At 38.1% G+C, this 13,896-nt stretch overlaps 2 protein-coding genes across 2 annotated transcripts in view; both read left to right on the forward strand.

Annotated features, from left to right (window-relative positions):
- The window catches only part of DMBT1 (deleted in malignant brain tumors 1), a 294,810-nt gene that overhangs the window by 198,259 nt on the left and 82,655 nt on the right, over nucleotides 1–13,896 (forward strand). The window contains 6 exon segments of the mRNA XM_063307816.1: nucleotides 2,592–2,635; nucleotides 3,457–3,496; nucleotides 4,748–5,059; nucleotides 8,850–9,028; nucleotides 9,534–9,925; nucleotides 10,549–10,759. Coding sequence (XP_063163886.1) covers nucleotides 2,592–2,635; nucleotides 3,457–3,496; nucleotides 4,748–5,059; nucleotides 8,850–9,028; nucleotides 9,534–9,925; nucleotides 10,549–10,759 — 1,178 coding nt within the window.
- On the forward strand, nucleotides 8,566–11,200 carry LOC134500173 (deleted in malignant brain tumors 1 protein-like). Its single transcript, XM_063307311.1, has 3 exons — nucleotides 8,566–9,028; nucleotides 9,534–9,925; nucleotides 10,549–11,200. The coding sequence occupies exons 1-3, from the start codon at nucleotides 8,792–8,794 to the stop codon at nucleotides 10,817–10,819; spliced, it is 900 nt and encodes a 299-aa protein (XP_063163381.1). The 5' UTR covers nucleotides 8,566–8,791; the 3' UTR covers nucleotides 10,820–11,200.

The following is a 13,896-nucleotide window of genomic DNA, read 5'->3' on the forward strand; positions in this document are numbered from 1 at the left end:
CACCTTGAAATATCCGTCCAATTCAGACCGTTCGGAATTGGTGTAATCCAGTTTGGTTGTACCAGTTGACTCTCCAATAGCAGCATTTACTGTATTTCAGTGGAAGCCTGACCATAATCCAATCTCATATGCTTTTTATATGTCGTTGGATGCAAGGAATGATCAGCATGTTTAATGCTAATTGTTTTTATTGTGTTCACAGAACCAAGCAGGCTTACTACGACACCAGCTTCACTTACTACGACACCAGCTTCAACTACTAAGTATACTAGTAAGATATTGTCCTTTTCCACTGACATTCATTAGTTGATGAGCCGTAAAGAGTTAGGCCTGTCACTTGAGATCACAGTTAAATGTTAGTCAGAAGAAGCCCCCAAATTTTCTGCAAGTACTGTGGCATGACGTTAGGAGGGTTTTAATCCGCTACGTGATGTGAATCGCCACGTTTACTTGCTTTGTTTTTTTATTTAACAAAATGGGCTTACCCCCTCCGTTTGGATCCAATCTGCAGCAGGGGTAGCAGAGGAAAGTTTTCCCTTGCTTTCCTTTCAAGACCTATTCGTGAGCTTGTGCTCTCACATTTCGTGTGTCCTCAGAGTGCCAGGTCCAGTATTTCATTCTCATTTGACTAGGGAGTAGATCCCTACCCTGCAAAGGATTGTATGCCTAAGATCTGAAAACCTTAGGCTATCACCACTCCTATGCCTAAAATCAAGCAAGAGCCATCAGTTCGTACCATTAGATAGCACAGCAGTCATGACTGTCATTTTGAGTAAGCTGCAGCATGAGCCGAATCAAATGGTTCTATTCGCAGACCCATGCTGCCATAATTGCTTAATAATTTAATGAATATTTGATTCCAAATCAGCTTTCCTCTTACTTCGATAAAGGGAAATCTCTCAGCTCTCTTTAAAACGGGACTCAGATAATGGACTTACTCGTTTTTCCTAAATGAGTCTACTTTTGAAATTTAGAATGAGACATTCCACTAGAAGTGCAGCAGTCTGAATATCTATCTCAGCAGCCCCTGAAATCTTCAATTTCCCCTCAGCAAGTCCTGCATTTATTTCCTTGTTATAGTTCCCAGAGATATTAAAGCAGATTATCAGACCAATAGTATGTGATTCGTATAATGAATTTGACAGGTCACATCTAAAGTTCAGTACAGTACTTGCACATGACATTGGCCCAAGAACTGTAGTTAAACATTTTGGTATTAGAAAAAGGTCTGTTGACTATTGTCAGTTGAACTGTCAAATCACCACTTGTTGTGTTTTCACTTTCACAGTCTGTGTTACAGATTTAAGAAGTGTGTTGTTTTCCCTTTCTAGAATCTCGGTTCTGAAATATATTTTTAAGAATCTGAGGAGTCCTCGAATCAGATGTGCATAACCTACAGTATCTGGCCAAACTGTCCAGTACTGTCTTCTCCAACCTAGTGTGTTGGGACAATAGATTGAGGAAGGTTTCAGCTCTCCATTTCTCCTTTGACACAACTATGAAAAGATAGTTGTGAAGTTACATGCATATGAAATTGTGGCATGATAACACAGTTTATCTCTTAGCTCTGATAGGAACTTAATATATCTTGACAATACAATACTGCAGCTTGGTATTGTATTATGGACAACCTGATTCACCAAGAAGTGACGTCAGGTAGGGTTCATCTAATGCTATTTTGATAATCTAGATCGTGAGCACTTTTTAAAACCAATCCATGAAACCTGGTCAGTTTTGCTTTTTCCTATCAGAAGCTAAAGATACTTCTAGAGTAATGGGTAACAAGTCTGCATCTCAAGGCTGATTCAAATGTATTTCTATCCAGTGGGCATTTCTGATCACAACGTCACCTGCACGTGCTTCCCAAGTTCAGTTGACGGAGGACTGCAGCCATCTCTTTCTCCTTTCAGTTATGAGCAGAAATTCCTAGACTTACATAGTCCAAAGCTGCTTTTTGTTCCTGGGAACATCTTTCTGGTTTTATATTGCTAAGTATGAAAATGGAGTCTGCAGAAAGTCCTAAGTAGAATCATCTGAATTAGATTTAAAAAAAGAGGAAAGATGTACATATATATACTGAAGACAATCATATGTGACTTCCTCTACAAAGTGTCTCCAATTAAACACTTATTATCACAGTTTATGCTTTTATCTCTTAGTCCTGTTCTAATTGATTATCTACTTGAGATAAAAGACAACTCTTGATGTGATAGTTGTGATCAAATCCTGGTTTATGAAACAAAACACCTATCTGGTGAAAATGGGTTTGGAAACAGACTATTGTTAATATTCTAAACATTGAGAAAAATGTGTATATTGCAAAAAAATGGTATTTTAGCCATGCTTTGAACATTGTGAAACTGTTGTAGATAGTGTCCCCCAAATCTACCTATACGGGCCTGTTTTCAGATACTTTCCCACTTCAAATGTTCTTTTTTTTTTAAAATGCATAGAACCAGTGCTCTACAGTTGCCTTAGAGATTCTCCTAATTCATCTGGGAAAGTGGTTGAATTTTGCTATGAGGAAGGAAATAGGAAAAACCACTTTCAACATTTCCAAGTTATCCTTTCACATGTATCTTTTTTTATAGCCACTTCCCCTTCCAAGAACACACTGCTGAGTCCTGTGACGTGGGTTCGATGGCAACAGGCCATGTTTTCTGGTTAATGTTTGTTCACAAAGGATAGCTAATAGAAATGAAGAAGTTGTGAAAATCCAGAAATTTATTTATTGGATGAGCTTCTTTGATTTTATCAGCTGCTCAGATCTTGGTTTACTTACTTTTAAGTTGCTGGTTGCTCATTGGTACTGTTTTTATTCTTTTCAGTCTACTTCATGCTATTGCTAGGAACTGCTGGGATAGTATCATAAGCAAAGTAATGTCAGAATTCGGTGAAATAAAAGTGTACGCAGCTAAAGTTCTATCTGACAAGACTGAGATGTTTGCATCTTGTCAGATATATTTGCAACTGCAGAGCCATGAGTGGACCTAAGAAGCATCTCTGTGTTCTCAGTTTTACACATACTTTTACACCTACCAAAGCTGGTCCCATCATCTGGAATCTTCAAGAGAATTAAATCAATGGGAATATATTATGGCAGCTTCAGTTGGACTGCCTCCTTTGCGGCAGCTACAGCCCATTTCATTTGTAGGGAACCTTGTTTGGACACCCTGCCATACACACTCTTAAGGGACTCCAAACTAGACAAAAGATTAAGAGGTCGTCATGAACTTTCCTCAATGAATTTTGAAACTGTTAGTTCTTGGAAATATGCAGGCATTAATTCCACAGTAATATTCCAGCCACCTTTATGGGGATGCATCACTAAATACTAACTGTTATTACTGAATATTAACAGTGGCTAAGAGGTAGCGTTAAACTCTGTAAATCACTAGTATGAAATGGTGTTAATCAGAAATGTTCAAGGAAATACCATAAAGCAGTTCACTACAGAAGACATCCCACTTCAGCGTTATGCTGAGGAGTGAGGCAAGTTGCACATACCATATAGAATTTGTTTTATGTTGGGCTTCAGGGTTATTACTCTAATATTTATAGATTACATGTCTTTTTTTTTTTTTGTGGTTCCTACTGCAGCTACTCTGGAGTCAGAAGTGCCGCCTGGTAGTCTGAATCCTTAATCCCAAAATTAAACACTCTGAAACAAGACCAGGCTATGAATCTAAGAGCTCCCAAAACATTAGTCTTTTGCTGCTCCTACACTAAAGAGAAAATAAAGGATTGTTGTGAGTCACCCAGATTTGTGCTCTAAGATGGGCAGTCATAGAAATATAATGAAAGAAAGAAAGAAAGAAAGAAAGAAAGAAAGAAAGAAAGAAAGAAAGAAAGAAAGAAAGAAGCATACTGTCCATGTGGCTGCCCTTGAAGAGCGTCTGGGAGCTGCAACTGGTGCAAATATGGCGCCTCAGGCAGTAATGGATGCTCCTCAATCAGCAGACGTTACGCCTCTGCTCTAAGAACTGCATTGATTGCCAGCCTCCTTCCGGGTTCAATTGAAGGGGCTGGTGATAACCTATAGAGCCCTACTTGGCATGGGGCCAGGATATAGGACAATATCTCATATGGTCCACCTGTCCTGGTTCCATCTATCCATCCCACCTGGTCTGGCAGAAGAGGCATGTTGTAGGTCCCCTTTATTATGGAATGTCACCTGATGGGGCCCAGGAAGAAAGCCTTTGCTGTCAGTGGCCCCCACTCTTTGGAACATCATCCCCCCAGAGGTTAGATTGGCCCTGATCCTACTGGCCTTTTGGAAGGCTCTCAAGTCATGGTTTTGTCATGGTGCTTGGGTGTGGAGCCTGCTGGGTGGCTGTATAAATGGTGAAGCATGAATTATACTCTCACACTGATTATGTTCTTTATGGTTTTGATGTGGTTTTTAAAGGTGTCATATGCTTTTGTTGCTTTATTTATATTTTGTTTATTATTTTGGTGGTGGTTACAATTCTGTGAGCCGCCCAGAGTGACAAATCTGAGACGGGCAGCTATAAATTGAATTAATGAATAAATATAGAGAGATCTGTGAGGGGGTTTCATGGGAACCCATTAACCCCCCTCCCCCAATAGATACTGAAAATAGAGTTTTTATAACACACAAGCATCAATTAGCTGATTTTTAACTAACGAAATTTCAACAAATATTCTGCATGTCCTTGGAGTCTCGGATGCCTCCTAATTTCCAATCTTCTATTCAAAAACACGGTTTCTGTCTCATCTTTCTCAGATGAATCTGTAAGAGTGGTCAATGGAACAAACACATGTGAGGGACGTGTTGAAGTCTTCCGCGATGGCTCATGGGGGACTGTCTGTGATGATGGCTGGAACATGAAAGACGCAACGGTCGTGTGCAAGCAGCTCGGATGTGGAACAGCTCTCTCAGCACCTGGATCTGCTGGCTTTGGTCAAGGCTCAGGAAACATAACTCTGGATGATGTAGATTGCACAGGGAATGAAGACAAATTAGAAAATTGTTTTCATAGAGGATGGTATATTCATAATTGCAACCACGGAGAAGACGCTGGTGTCATCTGCTCAGGTATCTTCCGTAGTCTGCAATTTAATACTGTACTGGATAGAGAAAACAAAATAATACAGTACGTTTAGATGTTTTCCTTATAGTGGAACTCTTTTTAAGGGAATGTTATCCAAATCTTCAAAAAGGGGAAGAAGCAGCACCCAGGTTAACTACATCTAGCTTGACATCTATACAGGGCAAGTTCCTCAAACAGAATATCAAGCAACATGCTCGTGAGCACTTCAATAAGCTTCTCATAATGGACAAGAGCAGGGACATATTTTTCACAGACCATCATGCAAGACTAATTTTATCTTCTTTTTAATTAACACTAGCTTTGTAGATGAGAATGCAGTAGACATAGTGTGTGTGTCCAAAAGCAGCTGCTAGGTAACTTGACAGTTTGCTGAATGGCTGCAGCCAAAGAATGCTCAGGAAGGACTCTAGCTTGGAGGGACGTTACTGAGTGCCACAGGACCCTCTTCCCTTTGCTGTTCAACATTTAAGCAATGACTTGGATGCAGGAGTTGTGGGAACTCTGATAAACTTTGCAGACGATACCAGAGAGGAAACACAACTAGATGCACACATTCTGCTATATTGTAAGAATACATTAACAAAATCATGCTCCCTTTGGTTTTACCTGATCATTCCCTAGGCAGCATCTCTTCCCTCTGTTCCCCAAGTTGCCCCCTCCCATTCCATCTCAGACATTCTCTATTATGTTATTCACATTCCACATAGGTTTTGTAAGAAGAGATGATCAATTGCACTCAACGCCTATCAATAACAGCAGGGAGCCACAGCGATGACCCTGGGGAACTAGGCAGGGACGCCATCAGTTACTTAAACAAAAGTGTTGTTTACGGCCAGGAAACAGTGAAACTGTGAGAATGAAGCTCAGATTGACCTCCCTAACTCTCCATAGCATGATCAGTTTTGCTTTTTCCTGTCAGAAGCTAAAGATACTTCTAGAATAATCAGTAACAAGTCTGCATCTCAAGCCTTATTCAAATGTATTTACATCCAGTGGGCATTTCTGCTCATAACAGCTCCTCCACGGGCTTCCCAAGTTCACTTAACAGAGGACTGCAGCCATCTTTTTCTCCTTTCAGTTGTGAGCAGAGATTCCTAGACTTATATCTTTACAATGTTTGAACTTTCTGAAGTTAAATGAATGATACTGAATTAAATGAAACAAAAATGAACATAAACCAATGTAGCTACAACGTAATGAACTGGAAAAGGCATTAGATGCAACAGAGCAGAACACAACCGCATATCAACCATTTAAGTGTTCAACCAGGAGAATCAACAGTGTCTTAAGGTGGAGCCAAACTAGTTGCTGTGCACCAGCTATATCTCCACAAACAGAAGATTCCATAATTGGAATGATACAACAGAAAGGTTCTCTTTAGTTGTCACATAATGTTTTCAAGGTACTTGGAGAAATGCTTTCCTTCAGGTTCAAAAACAGGATGGTAACTGAGACGCAGATCTTTATTTTCAAGCCATTTAGAATTTCAAAAGCAAACACCAACACCTTGAAATATCCGTCCAATTCAGACCGTTCGGAATTGGTGTAATCCAGTTTGGTTGTACCAGTTGACTCTCCAATAGCAGCATTTACTGTATTTCAGTGGAAGCCTGACCATAATCCAATCTCATATGCTTTTTATATGTCGTTGGATGCAAGGAATGATCAGCATGTTTAATGCTAATTGTTTTTATTGTGTTCACAGAACCAAGCAGGCTTACTACGACACCAGCTTCACTTACTACGACACCAGCTTCACTTACTACGACACCAGCTTCAACTACTAAGTATACTAGTAAGATATTGTCCTTTTCCACTGACATTCATTAGTTGATGAGCCGTAAAGAGTTAGGCCTTTCACTTGAGATCACAGTTAAATGTTAGTCAGGAAGAAGCCCCCAAATTTTCTGCAAGTACTGTGGCATGACGTTAGGAGGGTTTTAATCCGCTACGTGATGTGAATCGCCACGTTTACTTGCTTTGTTTTTTTATTTAACAAAATGGGCTTACCCCCTCCGTTTGGATCCAATCTGCAGCAGGGGTAGCAGAGGAAAGTTTTCCCTTGCTTTCCTTTCAAGACCTATTCGTGAGCTTGTGCTCTCACATTTCGTGTGTCCTCAGAGTGCCAGGTCCAGTATTTCATTCTCATTTGACTAGGGAGTAGATCCCTACCCTGCAAAGGATTGTATGCCTAAGATCTGAAAACCTTAGGCTATCACCACTCCTATGCCTAAAATCAAGCAAGAGCCATCAGTTCGTACCATTAGATAGCACAGCAGTCATGACTGTCATTTTGAGTAAGCTGCAGCATGAGCCGAATCAAATGGTTCTATTCGCAGACCCATGCTGCCATAATTGCTTTATAATTTAATGAATATTTGATTCCAAATCAGCTTTCCTCTTACTTAGATAAAGGGAAATCTCTCAGCTCTCTTTAAAACGGGACTCAGATAATGGACTTATTCGTTTTTCCTAAATGAGTCTACTTTTGACATTTAGAATGAGACATTCCACTAGAAGTGCAGCAGTCCGAACATCTATCTCAGCAGCCCCTGAAATCTTCAATTTCCCCTCAGCAAGTCCTGCATTTATTTCCTTGTTATAGTTCCCAGAGATATTAAAGCAGATTATCAGACCAATAGTATGTGATTCGTATAATGAATTTGACAGGTCACATCTAAAGTTCAGTACAGTACTTGCACATGACATTGGCCCAAGAACTATAGTTAAACATTTTGGTATTAGAAAAAGGTCTGTTGACTATTGTCAGTTGAACTGTCAAATCACCACTTGTTGTGTTTTCACTTTCACAGTCTGTGTTACAGATTTAAGAAGTGTGTTGTTTTCCCTTTCTAGAATCTCGGTTCTGAAATATATTTTTAAGAATCTGAGGAGTCCTCGAATCAGATGTGCATAACCTACAGTATCTGGCCAAACTGTCCAGTACTGTCTTCTCCAACCTAGTGTGTTGGGACAATAGATTGAGGAAGGTTTCAGCTCTCCATTTCTCCTTTGACACAACTATGAAAAGATAGTTGTGAAGTTACATGCATATGAAATTGTGGCATGATAACACAGTTAACTCTTAGTTCTGATAGGAACTTAATATATCTTGACAATACAATACTGCAGCTTGGTATTATATTATGGACAACCTGATTCACAAAGAAGTGACGTCAGGTAGGGTTCATCTAATGCTATTTTGATAATCTATATTGTGAGCACTTTTTAAAACCAATCATCTAGTTTTCAGAGAGAAGGAGAAGTTGCCATCCTAGGTAAAATTATACAAATTACATTGAAACCAAACACAAATTAGTTGTGTTAATGCTTGTGATCTTCCATATCAGTTTAAAGATCCATGTGCATATAGATATTCTGAGAGTTCACTGGTCAGCTTCTTTCAGTGACATTGAGCACTCGCAGAACTGATCAAGTGATTCGGTGACTTGTATCATTGAACTGTGAAGTGATTGTCTTAAAGAAGAAAAACGTTAAAATTGACTTATCTTTCCCAGATACCACAGATTTCTGAAAATAAGATGAAGTAATTTCATGATCGTTTCTGATAAACTTACTTTCCTGATATATGTATTTATTGATCTGGATGCTTCTACTCTCAGGGAAAGTGAAAAAGTCTCCTTTGCTGGCTAGGGTGAAGAGGTATTCCTTAATCAGTTGAAACTGATCCACAAGCAGGATCAAGAGTTCAAATAATGTTAATGCTTAGATGTATTTGCATTTTGCTTAAAGTTTCTCTCTGTTATCATTTAGGACTTTCATGCTCTGAAGGACACATGCGTGCATGGATCAGCATATATTATCTCAATTCACTCGGCTATAATGCAACACAAGTTTACGTGAACGCTTTAGATAGTTCATGCTCATCTCGAATTATAGGAGGTTATATTTACTTTGCTATACCATTCAGTGGTTGTAACACAGAGAGAAGGGTGAGAATTAATTGTTGTTGTTGTTGTTAAAACTGAATAATAATTATCTGCTTTGTCTCTCTTCTTGCCTTAACTATTGTTATAAGAAAATCAACTCTGGCTTTAATTATAAATTGAACTACTATTAGGCTTAACAACAATTTAAATGTAAGTTTAAAGTTAATTTCAAATATTGGATTTAGAAGTTGTGCTTAATTTAAACACATTAACTGGACCCTATAAAAATTACGATTAAAATAAAAAAGAGAATTTTGAGAAGGAGAAAGAATTGATGTCCTTATGTCTCTGAGACTGACTCCCTATTTTATCAGCCCCAGTTGAGGAAAAGCCAGAGTTGTGACTGCATTGGCTGCTGAAATGTTTTGTATTGTGTAACGTGGCTTATGTTAACATGGCTTTTGTTATTATAATTCTGAAATATTAGTACTCTTTGAAATGATGATGCTTAATGGGTATTCTTAAAGCTACACTGTTCATTAATTTTTCTTTTTTCTGTGTCTTTTAGGTGAAAAATAATGACACTATAATTTATTACAATGTAATCAAGACTTACAACTCTGATTATATCATTACAAGAAAGAAAAACTTTCAATTTCATGTTTTGTGTGAAATGAAGCAGAGCACTGTTGTAGAGACAAAATTTATTGCTCGAAATGCAATTGACCTTACTCAAAAGCAAACTGGCCATTACAATGTGTGTCTGGCATTCTACTCATCAGGATCATTTGCCCATAAAATTACACAATCAACATACTATGTTTCACTCAACCAGAATTTATATCTTCAAGCTACTCTTCACAGTAGTGATGCAAACCTTGTACTATTTCTAGACACATGTATCACATCTCCAGATAGTAATGATTTTACAACCTTGTCCTATGACTTAATCAGAAGTGGGTAAGTGTGTATTAAATATGTAAGAACCATAATGCAAGTTGTGCCACAAAGAATTTGCTGTTATCTCAGCCACATAAATTCTAAGTTAGATTTCCGTCTTATGTCATGTTTCTTAAGACAGTATAGAAAGAACTGTGGGGCTCATCTGTAAACTATAATTACTCATTTTCAAACAAAACAATGCCATGTTGTGTTACTATCAAAGAATTCTTATATAAAAACTGGGGAGAATAAAGGGGCATAATGGAGTGGGCACGAAATATATACTGATGACTTGACCAAATTCCCTTTTCATTGTGGTCTATTTCATCACTTTGTACAAAAATATTCATTACTACAGGGCCATTGTCTTGCTATTACTTTATAGTCCTCTGTATTGACAACTGGAATTGTTATACAAATCTGGAAATGCTTTCACAAGCCCCAAATTTTGGTTTCATTTATTCCTTCTGATATCCCAATTATCATTGGTTTTCCCCATCATTCTCTACTACATTCCAGGATCATCAGAGTCTACCTACTGCAGAAATTTAGTAATTAGACACATCATTACAATGTAATAAAATATTGGAAGGAAACATCTAGGCATACCTGACACAACAATGTTTTCTTTTATTTTTCAGATGTGCACGAGATTCTTCTTATAGAAACCTGCACTCACCAAGGAACAACGTAGTTCGTTTCCGATTCAACTCCTTTAAGTTCCTTAACAGGCACAATACAGTTTATATGCAATGTAAATTTGTAGTGTGTAGGGCAAATGATCGTTCATCCCGATGCTACCAGGGATGTTTAATTAGAAAAAGGAGAGATACAGATGAACTTCAGGAGAACGTAAATGTTATTGTGGGACCACTCAAGCTTCAGAAAGATGTGAATGGAGTTCAAAAATAGTGTGATATTTCCATTTGACTATGTTTTCTGGTTATAATTATGAAAGCTAGACAGATACCAATAAAAATAATCATACCCATGTATCTCTATGGGGAAGATATCTCAAATCCATGGCTGAATATTATCTTAATTACAACCAACTAAAACACAATGAAATAATAACACAACTTTTTAAGTTGCTCAGAGTTCTTCATCAGGCAATATTAGGGGATGGGGAAGAAGAAGGTTAGTCTTAACAGCATTTTACATAGGTATTTTCTTTATTTTTATGGCTTTTTCCTAAGCAGTAAACTAAAACTAATAAATGGCCATGCAATCTACTGACACCAGCCTATCATGATAAACAGGCTGTTTAATTTAGTCAAGTACTTTATGCAAAAATGCCAAAGTCCTCTTGACGTTTGTGTTTGTCATGGTGTTTTGCCTTAAGAAAATGATTGTGAGTCGACCAATAACATATTCTAATTAAAACCATTAGTTCTATCCAAATAATTTTACTATTTGGTACTGGAAAGCAGCTAACTTTTAAATGTCTTATTCTCTACATGTTTTGTCATTCTCATTTGATTAAAGTCTGACCCAGAGTATATACCAGTTCTGACAACCAACTTACACAGAAGTAATATGCAGCTGTATTTCATATACAAAGGATGCATACTAGCTGTATTTAATGGATACATCGTATAAATATATCATGTTACCGTAGTATCCCTTCTTGCTCTGAAAAGCAAAACAAGTACTTTAACCAACTACCTTTGAGAATAATTTTGGATTATTTTTCCTTCTCCTATGCCAATGCCACTTAAGTGGCAGCTTCTGCTGTCAGAGAGATTGAATGGTACATTCAGACTTGGTCAGACTTTTAATACAAAGAATAATTTGCTGGAGGCTAAAGGTGTCATCAAAGTCCAACATGGGGACTGCTAAACTAATGGGAAAAGGGATAATTTTTAAAGAACTCCTAAAGATGGATCTGCTACAAGAGTGAGGAGCTTTACGACTCCATGCTGTATATATGGATAGAAGAACTCTGTCATTAAATTAATCTCAAATTATAGGAAATTGTATTTTGCTTCCAGTACATTGCAATAAAACTGCTACATCTTTGCAAACTAAGAGTGAGTTTATTATTTTGGTGAAGGGGCAAGTACTTCCATAGAAAAAACATTTGACCTATGAATTCCTTTGCATTACTACACTTATTTTTATTTAAAGATTTCTGTCCAACTTTGGTCTCATAAAACAGTCCCTAAGGAAGATACAATATATGTTAAGGTTTAGAAGAAATTAAAACTGTCTTAAATAACATTTTACAATAAAAACTGTAAAAACCAGAAGAATATTTGTTTTAGGAAACCTAAAAATATCCACACCTTCAAAATAATAAAATACCATAAGTGTGCAAAAATGGTACAGGACAGAAGTCCCCATTACAAAGAACTTCAGATTAAAACAAAATCAGTGAAAAATTCAGAAGCCCAATTTGACCACAAGCCTTGGATGAAAGGATATATTTTGAATTGGAGACAAGCATCCATAATGTTAAGTGCCAACTGTAACAGAATAAGCAGGGAATTCCACAAGAAAGTGGAATTAGAAAGGCTTTTCTCAGGTGGCAGCATCAGATTTCTAGCAAATTAATAGTCTTAAAAAAATCTAAATGCCTGGTCAGATACATAACAGAGAAGAACAATATTCAGGTCCTAACACACATACAGATTTGTAAATTGTCTCAGTCACCCTGAACATAGTTCAGCCGCAAACTGGAAAATGGTGCAGCATCTCCAGAACAAATGTTGCTGCAATGCTTGTATTATGCAGTTTTCTGGCCAAGCTTAAGAGTGGCCCCAACAACAGCAAATTACTATAATCCAACACAGATTTAGACACTGTGGCCAGGCAACCTGTATCTAAAAATAGTCAAAGCTCATGCTTCACTTCACTTCTTAAACTCCTCTTCATAAATGCTTCCTTCACTTCACTTTGAAGCCTCTTCCTGCATTTCCAATAAGTTATTAGAAATACTGAAATAGGTTTCTGCTCATATGCAACACTTAGGAACTTGGAGTCAAGACCTGGAGGCAATGCAAATTTTCTCAAAGCAAACTGTGTTGCTTCCTGGCTGGGAAATCCTGGGAGTTGAAGTCTACGCATCTTCAAGCTGCCAAGGTTGAGAAACACTGTTCTAAAGGAGCCCTCACTATTACAAGTGAGTCTGATGGCTATCAATCCAATCCTCACCAGAAAGTAATTTGACTGTGACAACAGGGTGATGACAAACTCTTCCCATCCATAGTCTTTACACAGTGCTTAAAGATGAAATCATGACGATGATCTGCTTTTGCCCTGTACTGATGGGTACACTGAGACTGATAACATTGCCTATGCTTCTCATGGAAGTCGTGAGGTCCTCAGATGGAAGTGTCAAAGAAGCCATAAGTGAATGCTTGTGAGTCTTGAAGAACCTCAGCTTCTGTACATCATATAACTAGCTCAGATAGAAATGCGGATAGGCAACGGGGCAGACTGTGTACCAACAAATATCCATGCTGCTCCTATACACTTTTTTTTTCTTTTAATTTACCCAACTTTTAAAAAATTTATTTACCCAACAGACTTGCTGCTCAGTCCAAAGGGGAATCCTAAATCAAACAAAAAGGCAAGGATATAGGTCAGACCAGAGTACGCAATGAGGCATTCATAAGGGGGGGAAAAAGCCAAAGCACTGAAGGAAAATATTTCTGGGTGTGTGTAAAATCTCCACACAATCCTTCCAATATTTACCAGCCTGTGGCCAAAGGAAATGAACATGGAAAAGTTGAGATGAACCACCCAGAAAATCAGAGGGAAGAGGGAGGGGGAGAGAGGGGACATGGCTTGATTTTCAGAGATGTGCTTTAGCTCAACCTGACCCAGTTATCTGCTCAGAGCCTGGGTTTCTCAGCCTTGGCCATTTGAAGATGTGTGGATTTCAACTCCCAGAATTCCCCAGCTACCGGTGACTTTTCAGCACCACCTTCAATGTTAACCTGCTCAGAGGTTAAATCTTCATATGTGCTATGATTGTGAAGAACCCC

Source organism: Candoia aspera, chromosome 6, assembly GCF_035149785.1.
Source record: "Candoia aspera isolate rCanAsp1 chromosome 6, rCanAsp1.hap2, whole genome shotgun sequence".
Lineage (NCBI taxonomy): Eukaryota > Metazoa > Chordata > Lepidosauria > Squamata > Boidae > Candoia > Candoia aspera.